The sequence below is a fragment of the Aulonocara stuartgranti genome (assembly GCF_965226115.1).
Source record: "Aulonocara stuartgranti genome assembly, chromosome: 5".
In the NCBI taxonomy this organism is placed as follows: domain Eukaryota; kingdom Metazoa; phylum Chordata; class Actinopteri; order Cichliformes; family Cichlidae; genus Aulonocara; species Aulonocara stuartgranti.
In genome coordinates, this window is record NC_138943.1 from 15005300 (window position 1) to 15025836 (window position 20537).

The 20537-nt window shown below is 39.3% G+C and overlaps 1 protein-coding gene across 1 annotated transcript; it reads right to left on the bottom strand.

Moving 5' to 3' along the window:
- Positions 1–413: 413 nt before the first annotated feature.
- rab44 (RAB44, member RAS oncogene family) lies at positions 414–20499 on the bottom strand. Its single transcript, XM_082532407.1, has 10 exons — positions 20418–20499; positions 8501–20083; positions 7807–7874; positions 6335–6405; positions 6110–6247; positions 5936–6017; positions 3049–3163; positions 1750–1848; positions 1565–1641; positions 414–1448 (listed from the first exon to the last, which is right to left on the bottom strand). Exons 2-10 carry the CDS (start codon positions 20063–20065, stop codon positions 1361–1363), a joined length of 12303 nt encoding a protein of 4100 aa, XP_082388533.1. The 5' UTR covers positions 20066–20083; positions 20418–20499; the 3' UTR covers positions 414–1360.
- Positions 20500–20537: the final 38 nt, after the last annotated feature.

Here is a 20537-nt window from a genome sequence, read left to right on the forward strand (position 1 = left end):
TGGCTCACCACCTGCCCTTGTTCTGATGCGGATTTGCATGCATTCTTCTATTTTTGCTTGCTGAAAGACAAAAAAGTATAACCATGTTAAGCTCATCTGCAACAGCAGAAAAATCTACCATTGCCAGGTAGTTTGATGTTATTGTTGTTTTAACATGTTTAAGCCTGAAACAGAAATAACCACATTACTCAACTGAACTTCTCATAGGTGGGTACATGATTCCCATGGGATCAGTAGTTCTCTTTCCCACAACACCTCCTTTGGGACTATATGAGATTATTGCAGTGGCGCCATTGTTGAAATGCTCTTCATACCATTGTCGGACTTGTTTTTCCACTGCTAACACAGTTGTCTTTGTCAGTCTGGAAACCCATAATTTCCATGAGGGCACAAATTAAGTACACAAGCAGACGTTGTTTATCTGGAGATTTATTAATCATGCGACACGCCATTAAAACAATTGGTTTAAAGGTACTTGGTCACAAAGGAAATGCACGGGAACATAAAAATACATTTGCATATATAACTGCTGATCATGTCCCTGGCACTATAATTATAGGGGAGTAATGTTTATTCATAATTATGTGTCAGATCTGACAGTTGTGATGACTGAATTAAGATGAATGCCAACTTAGAAGAAAGGCTAAACAAAATCACAAAAAAGCAAGTATAATTATGTTTAATATATATTTACTATAATAATTATTTACCACTGTACTAGATTTGCTCTCGGTCACATCTTGATCTCTGGTAATATCTGAATGGGGTATTCTCCTGTTTAAATTAATCATACTATATACACATTTACATTAAATTTCAGTATAGTAAATCCATAAAGTGAAGAGGGTGTAGACTAAACATTTAGTCGATGTACAACAACAGAGATGAACTTTGTGAAATTGCACATAAAATCTTAAACTTGTGATTTTAGTTGTTACAGCTTCATCTGGAAAAATGTCAATCGTGTGATTTGAAATTATTTGAAGTTGCACAATATTGCACAAAAATTGTTATATTGCAAGATAAAACACACACGGTGCAAATATAATTAAATACAGTAAGCTTGTATATGTATTAAATTATTGGATAGCTATTAAGCAAACACTGAAAAAGCCTTCACTTTCTGAACTATATAACTTTGGTCACTACTAACTATAAACTAATATTCTAATATAAGGCCTTTGAAGAAATAATTTTATATCTAAATATAACAACACTGAAAATATGCAGTAGTACAAATAATAAAATATAATGCACTGAGTTACAAGAAAGCCAGATGAGTACAGCGTGTTCTTGTTTTCAGGATTTCACCACTTGTTTTTTTTTTTCTTTCTTTTTTTTTGAAGACAAACACATTTGTTCAGCAACATCTTGAGCTTTTTTTCTGTTCTGGCTCTTTGTGCAACACTGTGGCTTCTTCTCTTGAGTCAATTCTTTGACTCAGCTTCCTGGCAACAACACAGCAACAGTGCAATCAGCTGATGACACAGCAGTCGACTTTACAGGGCATATCGATGTTAAAAGATGTGGGTTTTAGAGAAAAACATTAACATTATATACATACCTGGCTACAACTTCCAAAGACTGGATCACGTTTTCACCTGTGGCAGCACTGCACTCCATAAACTCAAAGTCATATTCCTGTGGAGTTGAATGAATATCTGCACTCACTGTGGGTGTTTTGATCATTAAAACTACTGAACTGAATGTGATTGTTTCATGAGTGGGTGTAATGCAACATATTCGCACCTTAGCAAGAATTTCCCCCTGATGAGTTTTAACCCGTCGTTCTGAGCAGTCGCTCTTGTTTCCAAGAAGCAAAACAGTCACATTTTCAGCAGCAGACTCCTGCAGAACAGGAATCATTTTGATAATCTTATTGTATTCTAATTTTTGCCTCATAACTTTTGCACTGTCCACTTCCTGCTGTGACAAAACAAATTTCCCACGTGTGGGACTAATAAAGGTTATCTTATCTTATCTTATCTTATGTTATTACAAACTAGTCTAACTTTGCAGGCTGGTTCAACTGTTTCAGACACTCACGTCCCGTCCACTATAAATAGTTGATGTTTTAAATTTATTAATACTTTTTTCTACTAATAATCAAAATATGTGCTGCTGTTTTAAATACACAATTCAGTATCACACTTATAAGCCACTTTATTAGGTATACCTGTTAGTACCCCTGTTGGACTCCTTTTTGCCTTCAGAACAACATTAATTCTTCCTGGCATTGATACAACAAGGCACTGAAAACATTTCCCAGAGAGTTTGGTCCATATTGACAAGTGTGCCAAAAAAAACCCAAACATTAAACACCACCACCAGCCTGAATAAGGCAGGACTGATCCATGCTTTCATGTCGTTTACACCAAATTCTGACCTCAGCATACGAATGCTGCAGCAGAAATCGAAACTCATCAGACCAGGCAACGTTTTTCCAGACTACCGTTAACCAACTGTGATGAGCTTGTGTGAATGTAGCCTCAATTTCCTGTTGTTAACTGCCAGGAGTGGCACCCGGTGGGTTATTCTGCTGCTGTAGCCCTTCTCCTTCAAAGCTGATAAGTATTGTGCATTCAGAGATGCTCTTCTGCATACCTTATGGTGGTTATTTGTAATTTTTTTTAAAACTACTGTTGCCTGCTTATCAGATTGAAGCAGCCTGACCATTCTCTGATCTCTCGCAACAAGGCAGGTTGTGAGAGAAAAGTTTATTGTAGATGAGTGTCTGAAATAGATCCAACAACCATGTTCAAAGTTAACTTAAATCATCATTCTTCCTTGTTCTGATGCTGTGTTTGAACATCAGCGGGTAGTCTTCACTATGTCTACAATGCACTTGCATGTGCTTAGTTCATTCCTTTTTTTGAAGCAGTTGAACAGGTGTGCTAATGAAGTGGCCAGTGTAGCCCCGCCTATTAGAACCAAATACACTAAATGAATATAAAAGTAAATCACTGTTTTGACAACATAGCATGTTTAACTAGTAATTTCAACATCTGTTTAAAAAATAGGTGTTGAAGTTTGAAAGGGAAGACATACCTGAATACAGTTTGCCCAGTAACTGACTGCGGAAAAGCTATTGGTGGAGGTGATGTCATACATCAAGAGAAAGGCCTGGGCTTTGTGGAAGACCTGTTTGGTGATACTGTGAAACCTTTAAAGACAGAAAAGCACGACATTAAAGGTGATCTATTAATACTTCCTTTTTGAAACCAGGAAGACACTAGCTCTGCATACTGTAGCACATTCTAATTACTTTCCTCACATTCACTCAAAAGTTAATGTCACAAATTTGTCATTTAATGCAGTTTGCAGAGGCTACCCTGAACATATTTTTCAAGACACACCCATGCCTCAGACTTCCCTCCTTGAACAAGTAAATGTCAGATGTTTTTGTAGTAAAAATAAAATAAATAGATCTTAGAAGCCTGCCCATTAGGTGAAGAGTTGGAATAAAGCTTCACTTTATTGTTGACATTAAGGAGGCTTTTTGTAAACTCTTGGGGAACTGCATGTCTCAAACGCTTTCTCACTCTTGCTATGTTTTTTAGTTGAACTTATCCAACACGAGTCTGCCTAAAATCTGCAGTTAAAAGTGAGCATCTTTAAATTGCATCCGTGTTGAATCCACCTCTGTCACTGGAACAAAATCTGCATTGTATCCTGGAATACAAAACATTATTGAGGAGTGCCAAACCAGTTCTGAAACCAGTTACACTTGAGCAGTCTTTAAATACTGCTCAAGTGTAACTCTGATCTGAGCATATTTGTCTGTTACATGTTGAAATTGGCTGCTATACCGTATCTATCTACAAAAGCAAGTGTTACTTAAGTAAACACTGTTACAAGTAGTAACTGCAGATCTCGGTTGAATTCCAAGGTGTACACACTGCTTTGAACACTGGGTGTCGCCTACTTGGAAGCCTTCCTTGTCAGGCTTCGGAACAGCGGGACAGTGTGTCCTTGGCCATCGGGGAAGTTTATCTATACACTGAAAAAACACAGCCACTCCCTAGAACAGCAAGACTGCATGTGGCACAACATTCAGGACATCCTAAACCACAAAATAATAGCCTGTACCTTTAAAAAAGAGATGGCGTCTTCTCTGATGATTGGCTTTATTTACAAAACAGATATAAAACTGTTCACGTCTGGCTCAAACAAACTCCAAAAAGCAGTAGTTGTTTAGAAAACCTTGATATAGAAATTTGCTTCTTTTTTTCCTCTCTCTCTGGATATGTATGTTTCCTTCAGGATATGTCGCTGTATTGTAGTTTGGGACTCGTGCGTACAAGTCTGTAGTTAACTTTTAGTTTTATGAGCAGTATGATAGAAATGAGTAAGCAGAAATGAACTGTCATGCACAGGTTTTGCCATTTTTCTTGCTTTATTAGAAGGATAGACTTTTTGCACTCATTATGAAGTCATCTTTGCTTTTTCCACCTGGCTCAATTCTACTCCTGACAAACCCATGCTATGAAGGAGAAAATCACAAGGCTTGGCAGAATTCAGAATTTCAACTAGATAATTAACGCACTTTAATGGACAAACTGTGCTTTTTGTCTTTATGACGTCACAGAAATGCAGACGTATTGCTCCCAGTGTTTTTATACTCAGACAAGTTGCTCATTTACAGAATTTAACTAACGTGAAATGTAAAAGATAACCTGAATTCCAGGGCTGTGAAAAGTCAGACAAGTTGGACTTTGATACTGTCATACGTAACACACTGACGACTGTGATATTTGTTATTCTCCTACAGGCAGCCTACTGTGACCTACGTACATTATAATATATGTACTGTTCAAAACAGACTAGAAAAAACATTAATAAAACTCAAAAAACCTGTTAAATGTATTCTCTCCAATGTGGCTTCTTTCAGCGACAAAACTGTGCAAAAGTCTTGATAAACCCCTCATTTCTTTATATTTTGCCTGGAAGGACTTTCTTGTAATTCTTAAAGTGGTCTTAAGCAATAGTTCTCCAGCTTTCTGAAGGTGTTTCAAAGTTTTCCTTTGGATATTGGCTACTTTTTCACTCATTCTTAGTCCAGTCCTTGTACCATAAAATTGACCTTTGAATAATTCAAGCGTAGATGGCATAACATGGCACCTGACTCAAGGGGAGATACATTGTTTTGTCTACAGCAAGGAAACACTTAGCAAAGAACCCATTTTAAATTGTATCTTTGGGCACTTTGTTATTAGCAGCCTGTCAGAAAAACATAATTTGTTCCCATTTCTTTACTTGAATCTATGAAAAATGCCAAAAAATAGCACAGTTTGACAGTCAATAAAACTGTTATGCTTTTATTTTAACCAACAACATGATTCCTAAAGAGTTGCCAGTTTCCAATTTTTTTGTCACTTCTTGGCATGGTGTGCTGTGTGTCCTTACAAATTTAGGAAACTGGACAAATGGAGGACCAAATAATAACTGGCAGGCTTACAAACCAATCTACAGCAGATTACTGCTATCAAAATATAAAGAAACTTAGAGTGGCTCAAGACATTTGCATAGTGATATATAATTTAAATGCTCTGTGAAACATCAAAAATTTGTCTCACTGATTCATTCTAAGAGGGGCGATCGTGGCTCAAGAGTTGGGAGTTTGCTTTGCAATCGGAAGGTTGCCGGTTCGAGCCCTGGCTTGGACAGTCTCGGTCGTTGTGTCCTTGGGCAAGACACTTCACCCATTGCCTACTGGTGGTGGTCAGAGGGCCCGGTGGCGCCAGTGTCCGGCAGCCTCGCCTCTGTCAGTGCGCCCCAGGGTGGCTGTGGCTACAATGTAGCTTGCCATCACCAGTGTGTGAATGGGTGGATGACTGGATATGTAAAGCGCTTTGGGGTCCTTAGGGACTAGTAAAGCGCTATATAAATACAGACCATTTACCATTTACCATATAAGAGGAAAATTGAGACTTACCTTTCTTGACCTGCTGTGTCCCATAGCTGTAGTATCATAGGCTTTCCATCTATTACAACAGGCCACATCAGCGAATCCAGGCCTATAAACAATATTTACGTGTATATTTAGAGTGTACATCGCTGTGCATACACATTAGTAGGATTAATTGTGAGATTAACACCAGGATCTTACCAATTGAGGAAGGTATATCTAAAGAAAACTTCCCACTTTGAGCTCTTTTCATGAAGGAGGTCTTTCCCACACTGCTGTCTCCAATCATTACCACATTGTAGCGCTTTGATTTGGAGTCTACCACTCCCGGATTACCAACTGAAATTAAAATGTCTGGTCATACATCATCTTTTAATGTAAAATTTCCCTATAATTATTGGTAAGCTGCACTGATCATCTTCTTACCCAGAGAAAATGTTTGATTCTCTTTAACAGGAAAAATTCCAGAATTACAAGGTTGGGCTGAAGTCTTCTCACTGTGGAAAAGACAATCAAACAAACTTCATGACATATACAGTGTAAGGATTTGCAAGGCTGAAATGGTCAGTTTTCAGAATGTCTCAAGCTCATATTTGAGTTGCCGTGCACTGAACATTTGACAAGGAATTTTGTCATTCACTTGATTTGTTATTATTTATTTAAAACAATAGAGATGAGGAAGCTGTGTGCTGTTAAACCACACCACTCTGGTGACATTCACACCTCATCTCTAAGCAGGTCAGCTGAAAACAGTGCATACACTACTACTAAGCTAGTGTACAGTAGTAATTGCATAACTGTATTTTTAAAGCTTGCAAAAAGAAAGAAAGTACCATGCGGTACACAAGTTTTTACCTTATCAAGGCATAACAAGAAATCATCCGGTCATTACCATGTTCTTAAATTATTTTAACTACAGCGTCAGAGGAACAGTCAAGTCAAAATGCAGAAGCAGTGTGCAAAAAACTAAACACACCCTATGATTCTGCATTTTCACAGAATTAAGTTGAAGTAATTGTTTTCTCTGTGACTTTATCAGTCTCTCACATTGCTGTGAAGGAATTTTGGCCCGCTCTTCTTTCAGACATTGTTCCTTTTTACTGAGGTTTGCAGGCATTTGTTAATGCACAGCTCTTGCTACCACATTTAATTTACGTTGAGGCCTGGATTTTATGTGCATTATGGCCAAACATCTCTACTTTGGTCACATCTGTGCAAAGGACATTGTTCGAGAAGTTTGTGGCTTTTTCAAATGCAATATTGCAAACTTCAGCCATGCTGCCATGTTCTTTTTAGAGAGAAGAGGATTTCTCTTGGCAGCATGGCATTGCATGGTCTGACCTAGGGGTGAATTTGTTGGGACGTTCACTTTTGGGAAGATTAGCAGGTGTCTTGAATGTTTAGGGATCGTTGGGAAAGGGACACTTCTGGCTTTATAAAGGTGGTCACACTGAAGCAGTAAAAGTCTACTTAGTTTTACACACACTCCTTCTGAATTTTGGCTTAGTTTTTGTTAACTACATAATGACACAGTGTTAATATGTTTTATGTGTAAAAGCTCAGAATAAAAAAAAAAACAGGTATACTTTCCTTTTGTATGTGACTCAAATAGATTAACAAATTGTAAAATGTTTTCAACAATCTCATGGACATTTTCTTTTGGATGTTACAAAGTGAACTTTGAGGTGACTGATATTACAGTTGTCCGTTGCTATATATGCAATATGAACATGAATATTCGAATATTCAGTATAACACATAACAGACTACACTGTAACAAATTTGGACTTATCTATGAGTTACAGTGAGTAAGTCAAGTAGGAAAGCCAACACTTGAAAGCTAATTAGGTAGCTGGACAACCCTAGCCTTTTTAAAAATATCTGTGTGTTAGACCTACCTCACAGTCTCTGAGTGCTCTTCACTCTTTGAGAGGCCTGATGATGGTTTCTTATCACATTTTCCAACCTGCAGAAAGAAAAGTAGGGCTTTTTATGCTTCTAAATGTGCATGACAAACTCATTTCATGATGTGAAAGTGCAAATTATTCTACTTGGATTAGTTATCATCTAGTAATCAGTCGTCTCCTAATAATATCTGAAGCTGGAATATCTGACATACTGGTTTCCCATTCTTTGTCGATAATAATAATTTATTGTGACATCTTTAAAGCCATTATTTGCTGATCTCATTCAAAGCCCTTATCTGCCAGGTTTCTGAAGAAGGTGAACACATGTTCTCGTTTGCTGTATGTGAAACATGCTATGTAAACCTCACGTTCCTCTTTTTAGTTCCCTGTGTCACAATGACCTTGCCACAAACAATCCAGTTTGCAAAGTGTCTACTGCAAATGGGGTGTAAATAACAATGTAGGCTTGCCTATGTGAAAGAACACTTGTCCAATAATAACTATTCACTATTCACAACTATGCATAGAATTATAAATACAACAAAGTTTAATAAGGTATTGCATTTAATAGTCAAATTTAAATGTAGTCTGTGCATGAGGTTTTGGAAAAATTGAAAACAATTAAGATTTCTACTAAATACTAAAAAACTAAACTAAACAAAAACCCCTAAACATTGCTGCTTACCTCTGAAATTCTGGCATCTGTCCCACTTTGATCATCTATTATTGTGCCCTCTCCTGTTTTGTCTTCTATACGCTGATGTCCACGGGACTTTCGGTTAGATCCCAATTTTCTTCTCCTCCCTCCAGATGCTGATTCTGACACAAAATCATCTTTTAAGGATGTAGACAGGAGGTCATTTGCAGTGTGATGTTCTGTTTCTGCTAGCTGGTCTTGGGAAACAGGCCTCGCTTCAACTGTTTGCTCAGGCAGAGGTTTGAATTTAGACTGACCCGGAGGGCTGATTTCCACTGTTTCAAATACTTTCTGTTTTCCTTGTTCGCCATCATTGTTTTTGTGATCTGTGTGAAGCTGAAGTGCTTCTTCTTTGATTCTGGAGACACTTTCAGTTTCCCCGATGTCTGTTCCAGTCTCCTTCGCTTCGTTATCCACCTCCTGTTTTTGATGGAGCTCTTCTTTGTTTCTGGATCCAAGATTCCTGCGGGTGGAGCCCATCTTTCTTCTCCGGTTGCTCAAATGTAAATTTGGACTTTCACTCCTCATCTCTTGAGTTTTATTATGAGCTCCTTCATTCAAGTTGCTTGGATTTTTCTCACTAGCATCTTGATCTTGTACTTCTTTTATGCTCTCTGGCCTTTCCTCATCGCTATGTGTATTTTGCCTGGCCTCACCAAAAGACACTAAGCTCTCTTCTGCTATGCCAGTGTCTGTGGCAGCCTCGGTATTTGGGGGCAGCAGCTGATTTATGGAGCGTCTGCTTCTACCCGTGACCACAGTGGTTATTTGTGTCTCAGTGTTTGTAAAATTGTCTAGCTGTGGCGGCTCCACAATAACTTCTCTTACACCACCTGTGATAACGCGTGTAACCAGACTGATAGTTTCTTCACGGAGAGAGGAAAACTGTTCAGGAAGAGGGGCCTTAAAATCTTCTACTACTGGTATCACATTGAGCTCTGTACTGCTTGGTACAGAAAAGGTTTCAGCAGCTTCCTGTTGTTTATGAACAGCAGAGAATAACGGTTGTGCAGTTTCATTTTGTGGTATATCTGTAGTTAACGGTAACTCTACCACGTCCAACTTGTCAGTATTCCTCACGTCAGCTTCGGTGTGAAAGTCACTTTCCTTGGTTTCATCTGTGTTGTCTGTTTCTTCCTCTTTTTTTCTGTTGAGTTGACTCCTGCGAGAAGAACCTATCTTTCTCTTCTTCTGTTGTGGATTTATTTGGAAAGTATTTCTGTTACCTGATTGAGTTTGTTCTTGCTGGCCGTTGCTTGCATCCATTGCCTCCAACGCTTCTTCTTTATCAAGCACCTTCAGAGAGCTAGAGCCTTCGATGCCAGCATGAAATGAGGTATGCTGCATGTCTGAGGGAATTTCACAAACTGAGGCTTGTGGTGATTGCATCAGGTGCTTTGTAATTGTGTCACATCCTGTAAGCTGATCTAAATTCATAGCATCTTGAACAACTTTATTTTCCTCATTGAAATCTTTGTTAGATTTGAGAAGTCCATCTGTATTGCTATCCATATTATTCTGTGAGAAAAATGCATCTTCCTCCGACAACTTTTCTTTATTTTTGCCTTCTTTTGCTGTTGAGCTAATCTGCACTTCTTTGTCAATGGATATGAGGTCTTTTTCTTCTTCCTCCTTTGTTATATCTGTTGCTGGTGACATGTCAATTGTTCTGAGTTTGTCATTACTTGTGGGTTTTTCTAAAATGTCATCTTTAGGTTCCTGGTATGCATCAGGGTCCTTGACACCCTGTCTTCCTTTATTTCTTCGGCTTGAACCCATTTTCTTTCTATTCCCTGTATGGCTGAGGCGTGTGTGAATTTCTGTAATGTCCTGAGAATTATCCTGATGGTGGAAGTCCAAAGAGATATTTGTTTTAGATAAGGATGTTTGGTGACTCTCTGTACTTGCGCTGCAGTCAGTCTGATACATTAATGCACCCTCTGACTGCTTAGCTTTGGTGACCTCAATTGGGTTGCAATGCTCATGTTGTTCCCTATTTGTAGTCAACACATTTTGAGATGCTAAAAATGTTTCTTGTGCAACACTGCATTCAACTTCAGTGCGTTCTCTTGGGCTGGTTTGGTCAGTTGTTATCTCAACTGCAATGGTACAATCTGTTGTTCCACTTAACAAAATATTGCTGGGTAAATTTCCATCCTGCCCTAAAAGTTTTATGTGCTGATCTTTTTTGACTTCTTCCATCCCAGCCTGCACTGGTTTATCATTAATCACTTTAGTATCTCCGTCATTTTGATTTTTAAAGGACTTTTCATGATGTGGCACAGACAGAGAAACATCATGCTTGTTTTCTTGCAGTAATTCTTCAGGTCTTGTAGCCTCTGTTGCTGACATTTCTGTTGTTTCAGGGGTTTCATCATCAATTGCATCTTCATCTTTAAATTCCTTATCACGCTGTCTTCCTTTTATTCTGCGAGTGGATCCCATTTTTCTTCTATTTCCCCTGGATTCGGTGACAGTATGGGTTTGCTTATCTGTGCTCACAGTATTGTCCTGAAGTTGGGACTCAAAAGGTGGAGTTGTTAATGAGAGTCGAGTTTGTAGAGGGAATCCACTGTCTTTAGTATTTGGAACATCACCTCCCTTGATTTCCTGAGTCACAAAGTGCTGTTTAGCTTGGTTGCCATCAGGGTGATGAGGATCTTTGACTTCTTCAGTCAGAGCAGTTTCAGATTTAACCACTTCTTCCATCACAGATTCCAATGGTTTATCTGAAATCACATTAAAGGTTGTCTGATTTTTATCTTCCTTAAGGTTTTCACTTTCAGAAATTAAACTGTCCAGGCTAATCTCAGAATAACTCTTTGCAGTTGGGCTCTGTATGTCAGGAGAATAAGCAGGTGTAGACACTTTAAACATGGAGGTGTCATGTGGCACCGACAGACAAACGTCACGCTTGTTTCTTTGCAGTAATTCTTCAGGTCTTGTAGCCTCTGTTTCTGACATTTCTGTTGTTTCAGGGGTTTCATCACCAATTGCATCTTCATCTTTAAATTCCTTATCACGCTGTCTTCCTTTATTTCTACGAGTGGATCCCATTTTTCTTCTATTCCCCCTGGATTCGGTGACCGCATGGGATTGCTTATCTGTGCTCACAGTATTCTCTTGAAGTTGGGACTCAAAAGGTGGAGTTGCTAATGAGAGTTCAGCTTGTAGAGGGACTCCACTGTCTTTAGTATCTGGAACATCACCTCCCTTGATTTCCTGAGTCACAAAGTGCTGTTTAGCTTGGTTGCCATCAGGGTGATGAGGATCTTTGACTTCTTCACGCAGAGCAGTTTCAGATTTAACCACTTCTTCCATCACAGATTCCAATGGTTTATCTGAAATCACATTAAAGGTTGTCTGATTTTTATCTTCCTTAAGGTTTTCACTTTCAGAAATTAAATGCAGTAATTCTTCAGGTCTTGTAGCCTCTGTTGCTGACATTTCTGTTGTTTCAGGGGTTTCATCACCAATTGCATCTTCATCTTTAAATTCCTTATCACGCTGTCTTCCTTTATTTCTACGAGTGGATCCCATTTTTCTTCTATTTCCCCTGGATTCGGTGACCGCATGCGATTGCTTATCTGTGCTTACAGTATTGTCCTGAAGTTGGGACTCAAAAGGTGGAGTTGTTAATGAGGTTGGAGATTGTGGAGAGACTCCACCACCTTTTCCGTCTGAAATGTCACCTTCCTCGTTTTCTTGAGTCACAAAGTGCTGCTCAGGTTGTTTGTCATCAGGAGTTGAAACTTCCACTTTGGTTACAGATTCATCAGGACTCTGCACCATCACTTGAAACTGGTAAGTGTTGCTATTTTCAGTTTGGCCTAAGTCTCCAGAAGTAAAGGAAGAGTTTTCTGTGGCATCATCAATCACATTTTCAGATGAGAAATCATTCTGCAGCACTTCTTGAATTTCTGTTCTTTCAACCTCATCTTCATGCATTTTCCTGACAGTTTCATCTGAGTGATTGGCATCTTTGACCTCTTCACGCAGAGCAGTTTCAGATTCATCCACTTCTTCCATCCCAGATTCCAATGGTTTATCTGAAACCACTTTAAAATCTTGCTCATCTTGATTTTCGTGAAGGTTTTCACTTTCAGAAATTAAATGCAGTAATTCTTCAGGTCTTGTAGCCTCTGTTGCTGACATTTCTGTTGTTTCAGGGGTTTCATCACCAATTGCATCTTCATCTTTAAATTCCTTATCACGCTGTCTTCCTTTATTTCTACGAGTGGATCCCATTTTTCTTCTATTTCCCCTGGATTCGGTGACCGCATGCGATTGCTTATCTGTGCTTACAGTATTGTCCTGAAGTTGGGACTCAAAAGGTGGAGTTGCTAATGAGGTTGGAGATTGTGGGGAGACTCCACCACTTTTGCTGTCTGAAATGTCACCTTCCTCGTTTTCTTGAGTCACAAAGTGCTGCTCAGGTTGTTTGTCATCAGGAGTTGAAACTTCCACTTTGGTTACAGATTCATCAGGACTCTGCACCATCACTTGAAACTGGTAAGTGTTGCTATTTTCAGTTTGGCCTAAGTCTCCAGAAGTAAAGGAAGAGTTTTCTGTGGCATCATCAATCACATTTTCAGATGAGAAATCATTCTGCAGCACTTCTTGAATTTCTGTTCTTTCAACCTCATCTTCATGCATTTTCCTGACAGTTTCATCCGAGTGATTGGCATCTTTGACCTCTTCACGCAGAGCAGTTTCAGATTCATCCACTTCTTCCATCCCAGATTCCAATGGTTTATCTGAAACCACTTTAAAATCTTGCTCATCTTGATTTTCGTGAAGGTTTTCACTTTGAGGAATTAAATGCAGTAATTCTTCAGGTCTTGTAGCCTCTGTTTCTGACATTTCTGTTGTTTCAGGGGTTTTATCACCAATTGCATCTTCATCTTTAAATTCCTTATCACGCTGTCTTCCTTTATTTCTACGAGTGGATCCCATTTTTCTTCTGTTTCCCCTGGAATCTGTGACCGCATGAGATTGCTTATCTGTGCTGACAGTATTGTCCTGAAGTTGGGACTCAAAAGGTGGAGTTGCTAATGAGGTTGGAGATTGTGGAGAGACTCCACCACTTTTGCTGTCTGAAATGTCACCTTCCTCGTTTTCTTGAGTCACAAAGTGCTGCTCAGGTTGTTTGTCATCAGGAGTTGAAACTTCCACTTTGGTTACAGATTCATCAGGACTCTGCACCATCACTTGAAACTGGTAAGTGTTGCTATTTTCAGTTTGGCCTAAGTCTCCAGAAGTAAAGGAAGAGTTTTCTGTGGCATCATCAATCACATTTTCAGATGAGAAATCATTCTGCAGCACTTCTTGAATTTCTGTTCTTTCAACCTCATCTTCATGCATTTTCCTGACAGTTTCATCTGAGTGATTGGCATCTTTGATCTCTTCACGCAGAGCAGTTTCAGATTCATCCACTTCTTCCATCCCAGATTCCAATGGTTTATCTGAAACCACTTTAAAATCTTGCTCATCTTGATTTTCGTGAAGGTTTTCACTTTGAGGAATTAAATGCAGTAATTCTTCAGGTCTTGTAGCCTCTGTTTCTGACATTTCTGTTGTTTCAGGGGTTTCATCACCAATTGCATCTTCATCTTTAAATTCCTTATCACGCTGTCTTCCTTTATTTCTACGAGTGGATCCCATTTTTCTTCTGTTTCCCTTGGAATCTGTGACCGCACGAGATTGCTTATCTGTGCTCACAGTATTGTCCTGAAGTTGGGACTCAAAAGGTGGAGTTGCTAATGAGGTTGGAGATTGTGGGGAGACTCCACCACTTTTGCTGTCTGAAATGTCACCTTCCTCGTTTTCTTGAGTCACAAAGTGCTGCTCAGGTTGTTTGTCATCAGGAGTTGAAACTTCCACTTTGGTTACAGATTCATCAGGACTCTGCACCATCACTTGAAACTGGTAAGTGTTGCTATTTTCAGTTTGGCCTAAGTCTCCAGAAGTAAAGGAAGAGTTTTCTGTGGCATCATCAATCACATTTTCAGATGAGAAATCATTCTGCAGCACTTCTTGAATTTCTGTTCTTTCAACCTCATCTTCATGCATTTTCCTGACAGTTTCATCTGAGTGATTGGCATCTTTGACCTCTTCACGCAGAGCAGTTTCAGATTCATCCACTTCTTCCATCCCAGATTCCAATGGTTTATCTGAAACCACTTTAAAATCTTGCTCATCTTGATTTTCGTGAAGGTTTTCACTTTGAGGAATTAAATGCAGTAATTCTTCAGGTCTTGTAGCCTCTGTTTCTGACATTTCTGTTGTTTCAGGGGTTTTATCACCAATTGCATCTTCATCTTTAAATTCCTTATCACGCTGTCTTCCTTTATTTCTACGAGTGGATCCCATTTTTCTTCTGTTTCCCCTGGAATCTGTGACCGCATGAGATTGCTTATCTGTGCTGACAGTATTGTCCTGAAGTTGGGACTCAAAAGGTGGAGTTGCTAATGAGGTTGGAGATTGTGGAGAGACTCCACCACTTTTGCTGTCTGAAATGTCACCTTCCTCGTTTTCTTGAGTCACAAAGTGCTGCTCAGGTTGTTTGTCATCAGGAGTTGAAACTTCCACTTTGGTTACAGATTCATCAGGACTCTGCACCATCACTTGAAACTGGTAAGTGTTGCTATTTTCAGTTTGGCCTAAGTCTCCAGAAGTAAAGGAAGAGTTTTCTGTGGCATCATCAATCACATTTTCAGATGAGAAATCATTCTGCAGCACTTCTTGAATTTCTGTTCTTTCAACCTCATCTTCATGCATTTTCCTGACAGTTTCATCTGAGTGATTGGCATCTTTGACCTCTTCACGCAGAGCAGTTTCAGATTCATCCACTTCTTCCATCCCAGATTCCAATGGTTTATCTGAAACCACTTTAAAATCTTGCTCATCTTGATTTTCGTGAAGGTTTTCACTTTGAGGAATTAAATGCAGTAATTCTTCAGGTCTTGTAGCCTCTGTTTCTGACATTTCTGTTGTTTCAGGGGTTTCATCACCAATTGCATCTTCATCTTTAAATTCCTTATCACGCTGTCTTCCTTTTATTCTACGAGTGGATCCCATTTTTCTTCTGTTTCCCCTGGATTCTGTGACCGCATGAGATTGCTTATCTGTGCTGACAGTATTATCCTGAAGTTGGGACTCAAAAGGTGGAGTTGCTAATGAGGTTGGAGATTGTGGGGAGACTCCACCACTTTTGCTGTCTGAAATGTCACCTTCCTCGTTTTCTTGAGTCACAAAGTGCTGTTCAGGTTGTTTGTCATCAGGAGTTGAAACTTCCACTTTGGTTACAGATTCATCAGGACTCTGCACCATCACTTGAAACTGGTAAGTGTTGCTATTTTCAGTTTGGCCTAAGTCTCCAGAAGTAAAGGAAGAGTTTTCTGTGGCATCATCAATCACATTTTCAGATGAGAAATCATTCTGCAGCACTTCTTGAATTTCTGTTCTTTCAACCTCATCTTCATGCATTTTCCTGACAGTTTCATCTGAGTGATTGGCATCTTTGACCTCTTCACGCAGAGCAGTTTCAGATTCATCCACTTCTTCCATCCCAGATTCCAATGGTTTATCTGAAACCACTTTAAAATCTTGCTCATCTTGATTTTCGTGAAGGTTTTCACTTTGAGGAATTAAATGCAGTAATTCTTCAGGTCTTGTAGCCTCTGTTTCTGACATTTCTGTTGTTTCAGGGGTTTCATCACCAATTGCATCTTCATCTTTAAATTCCTTATCACGCTGTCTTCCTTTATTTCTACGAGTGGATCCCATTTTTCTTCTGTTTCCCTTGGAATCTGTGACCGCACGAGATTGCTTATCTGTGCTCACAGTATTGTCCTGAAGTTGGGACTCAAAAGGTGGAGTTGCTAATGAGGTTGGAGATTGTGGGGAGACTCCACCACTTTTGCTGTCTGAAATGTCACCTTCCTCGTTTTCTTGAGTCACAAAGTGCTGCTCAGGTTGTTTGTCATCAGGAGTTGAAACTTCCACTTTGGTTACAGATTCATCAGGACTCTGCACCATCACTTGAAACTGGTAAGTGTTGCTATTTTCAGTTTGGCCTAAGTCTCCAGAAGTAAAGGAAGAGTTTTCTGTGGCATCATCAATCACATTTTCAGATGAGAAATCATTCTGCAGCACTTCTTGAATTTCTGTTCTTTCAACCTCATCTTCATGCATTTTCCTGACAGTTTCATCTGAGTGATTGGCATCTTTGACCTCTTCACGCAGAGCAGTTTCAGATTCATCCACTTCTTCCATCCCAGATTCCAATGGTTTATCTGAAACCACTTTAAAATCTTCCTCATCTTGATTTTCGTGAAGGTTTTCACTTTGAGGAATTAAATGCAGTAATTCTTCAGGTCTTGTAGCCTCTGTTTCTGACATTTCTGTTGTTTCAGGGGTTTCATCACCAATTGCATCTTCATCTTTAAATTCCTTATCACGCTGTCTTCCTTTTATTCTACGAGTGGATCCCATTTTTCTTCTGTTTCCCCTGGATTCTGTGACCGCATGAGATTGCTTATCTGTGCTGACAGTATTATCCTGAAGTTGGGACTCAAAAGGTGGAGTTGCTAATGAGGTTGGAGATTGTGGGGAGACTCCACCACTTTTGCTGTCTGAAATGTCACCTTCCTCGTTTTCTTGAGTCACAAAGTGCTGCTCAGGTTGTTTGTCATCAGGAGTTGAAACTTCCACTTTGGTTACAGATTCATCAGGACTCTGCACCATCACTTGAAACTGGTAAGTGTTGCTATTTTCAGTTTGGCCTAAGTCTCCAGAAGTAAAGGAAGAGTTTTCTGTGGCATCATCAATCACATTTTCAGATGAGAAATCATTCTGCAGCACTTCTTGAATTTCTGTTCTTTCAACCTCATCTTCATGCATTTTCCTGACAGTTTCATCTGAGTGATTGGCATCTTTGACCTCTTCACGCAGAGCAGTTTCAGATTCATCCACTTCTTCCATCCCAGATTCCAATGGTTTATCTGAAACCACTTTAAAATCTTGCTCATCTTGATTTTCGTGAAGGTTTTCACTTTGAGGAATTAAATGCAGTAATTCTTCAGGTCTTGTAGCCTCTGTTTCTGACATTTCTGTTGTTTCAGGGGTTTCATCACCAATTGCATCTTCATCTTTAAATTCCTTATCACGCTGTCTTCCTTTATTTCTACGAGTGGATCCCATTTTTCTTCTATTCCCCCTGGATTCGGTGACCGCATGGGATTGCTTATCTGTGCTGACAGTATTGTCCTGAAGTTGGGACTCAAAAGGTGGAGTTGCTAATGAGGTTGGAGATTGTGGAGAGACTCCACCACCTTTGCTGTCTGAAATGTCACCTTCCTCGTTTCCCTGAGTCACAAAGTGCTGTTCAGGTTGTTTGTCATCAGGAGTTGAAACTTCCACTTTGGTTACAGATTCATCAGGACTCTGCACCATCACTTGAAACTGGTAAGTGTTGCTATTTTCAGTTTGGCCTAAGTCTCCAGAAGTAAAGGAAGAGTTTTCTGTGGCATCATCAATCACATTTTCAGATGAGAAATCATTCTGCAGCACTTCTTGAATTTCTGTTCTTTCAACCTCATCTTCATGCATTTTCCTGACAGTTTCATCTGAGTGATTGGCATCTTTGATCTCTTCACGCAGAGCAGTTTCAGATTCATCCACTTCTTCCATCCCAGATTCCAATGGTTTATCTGAAACCACTTTAAAATCTTGCTCATCTTGATTTTCGTGAAGGTTTTCACTTTGAGGAATTAAACTGTTCAAGCTAATCTCAAGATGGCTTGTTGCTGTTGGTTTCTGGACCTCAGGAAAATAAGCAGGTGTAGACATTGTAAAAATGGAGCTGTCATGTGGCACAGACACAGAAACATGCTCGTTTCTTTGCAGTAATTCTTCAGGTCTTGTAGCCTCTGTTGCTGACATTTCTGTTGTTTCAGGGGTTTCATCACCAATTGTCAACTGTCTTGCTTTACTCCTTCGAGTGGATCCCATTTTTCTTCTTTTCCCAATGGAGTCATAGACAGTATGGGTTTGCTCACTTGAAGTCACATTATTGCTTTCAAGTTGGGATTCCAAAAGAGTATTTACTTCAGATGGTATAGTTTGTACTGAACCATTTCTCATATCAACATCACTGTCCTCATTCTCCTCATTTAGAGTTTCTAAATGTCCTTCTTTTCTTTGATGCTCACTTTGTTTGTAATTATTTGACACAGAATCATCAACAGACTTGATAGCATTGCTGATTTCAGTGGCTACCAACTGACTAACTGCTATGTCAGTGATCACTTGTTGCTTGGAATCATACATCTGAATATCCTCATTTTCGTCCTGTAAGCTCTCCGGATGTCTGTTATTTGTAGGATATGCATATTGTTTTTCATTAAGATGTTCCTGCTCTGTGTGAAATACATTGTTTTTTACTTTCATGTCAGATGAGTGAGTATCCATCTCAGTTTGGTCTTCTGGTTTTTCAGAGTAAGTAACAGCATTTTCCGTGATATCAATACCCTGAATTTTAAAGGAGTACTGATTTTGGTACATGTCCTGTATTTCTATGGGCTTAATGTTCACTTCATGTATTTTATTCATAGCACTTTCTGATTGCCATGCTTCTCTAACTTCAGATAAGCTACAAGGATCCTCATTTGCAGTCAACTTCTCTTTTGATGATGAAAATGTTTCCTGCTCAGCACTGCACACGACTTCAATATTTTGTTCCGGGCTGTTTTTATCTGTGGTTATGTTTGGTGTGACTGCCTCTAAAGCTTCAAATTCTACATGTGACTCATTTACCAAGTTGTTACCCTGTAACCTTCCATCCTGCCTGAGCATCTTCTTGTCATCGCTTTCTGTACTTTGTATTTCTGCTACAGAATACGCAGTTGAAGGCTCCTCATCTGGCACGTCACTGGATGACTGTTGAGCCACAGGATGCATGTTTTCTTTGATTTCTTCACTTTGCATGTCAGATTTGTCAATCTCTTCAAGCTTGATTTCATTTCTACAAGGGTTGCACTCTTGCAGATTATTGATTTCAGGAGTTAACATTTCCATTTCACCCTCAGAATTTTTATCATGTGTACTTTCTGAACAGTCCTTAGCTAGTGCAGACACATGATCACTTCCTTGACCGAATTCTTCCTGCTGCTTAAGTTCCACTGCCCGTGGCATTTGTATTGTTTCAAAGGTTTCATTACCCCTGCTTTTTTCCTCAAGTTCCTTTCCAGGGTTGCGGTAAGGTTCAGTTTCTAAATCATTTACCAACTGCTTTCCTTTACTGCGCCGATTAGACCCAATTTTTCTCCGGTTAAACTTGACCTCTGCTGAAGGTGGATGTCGAGTTTCTGGTTTAGAATCCTCTCGGCTGGATAAAACATTTAAAGATTCAGTACTTTCGTCTGCTGCGTAGCCTTGTGCCACAGAGGAAGCTTCTGTTAAGTGGTACTCATCAGCCTTAGGTACTTCATTTTGGCTTTGTGCCACTCGTCGTGACCCAAGTCGCTTTTTCTTTGCATTTTGCGAAGACATGACTTGAAATCCTTTCTCCTAAACATGAAATATTCAGTCATGTAATGTATTTGCAAATCCAGTTGCAATCTACAGCATACAAATTTAGAACAGAACACTAAAAGTAGTTGACTGAATATAAAAAAAATAAAAAAATATTCAAAACAATGCGAGACACCAATATACATTAACATGTGCACCAAATGTGTTAACACCAAATGTTAGGCAAGCAAGTGAAAACGCTGCCGTTAACTAAACTGCAACTATTTCATTTACCTAAACATAAGATTGATGAGTTGCGTAAATTTAGCTAAATGTCTTCTACAAAAAAAACAAAACAAAAAACAAAACTTATAACACCACGTGTACTTACCACCGAAATCTGGCAACTCCTCGTGTCACAGCATGAGCTGCTGTGTTATGTCAAGTCATGCCTCTGTTCAATAGGAGTTACATTTCACACATGGGGGTGTGTTTCAATGGCAACTGTGTC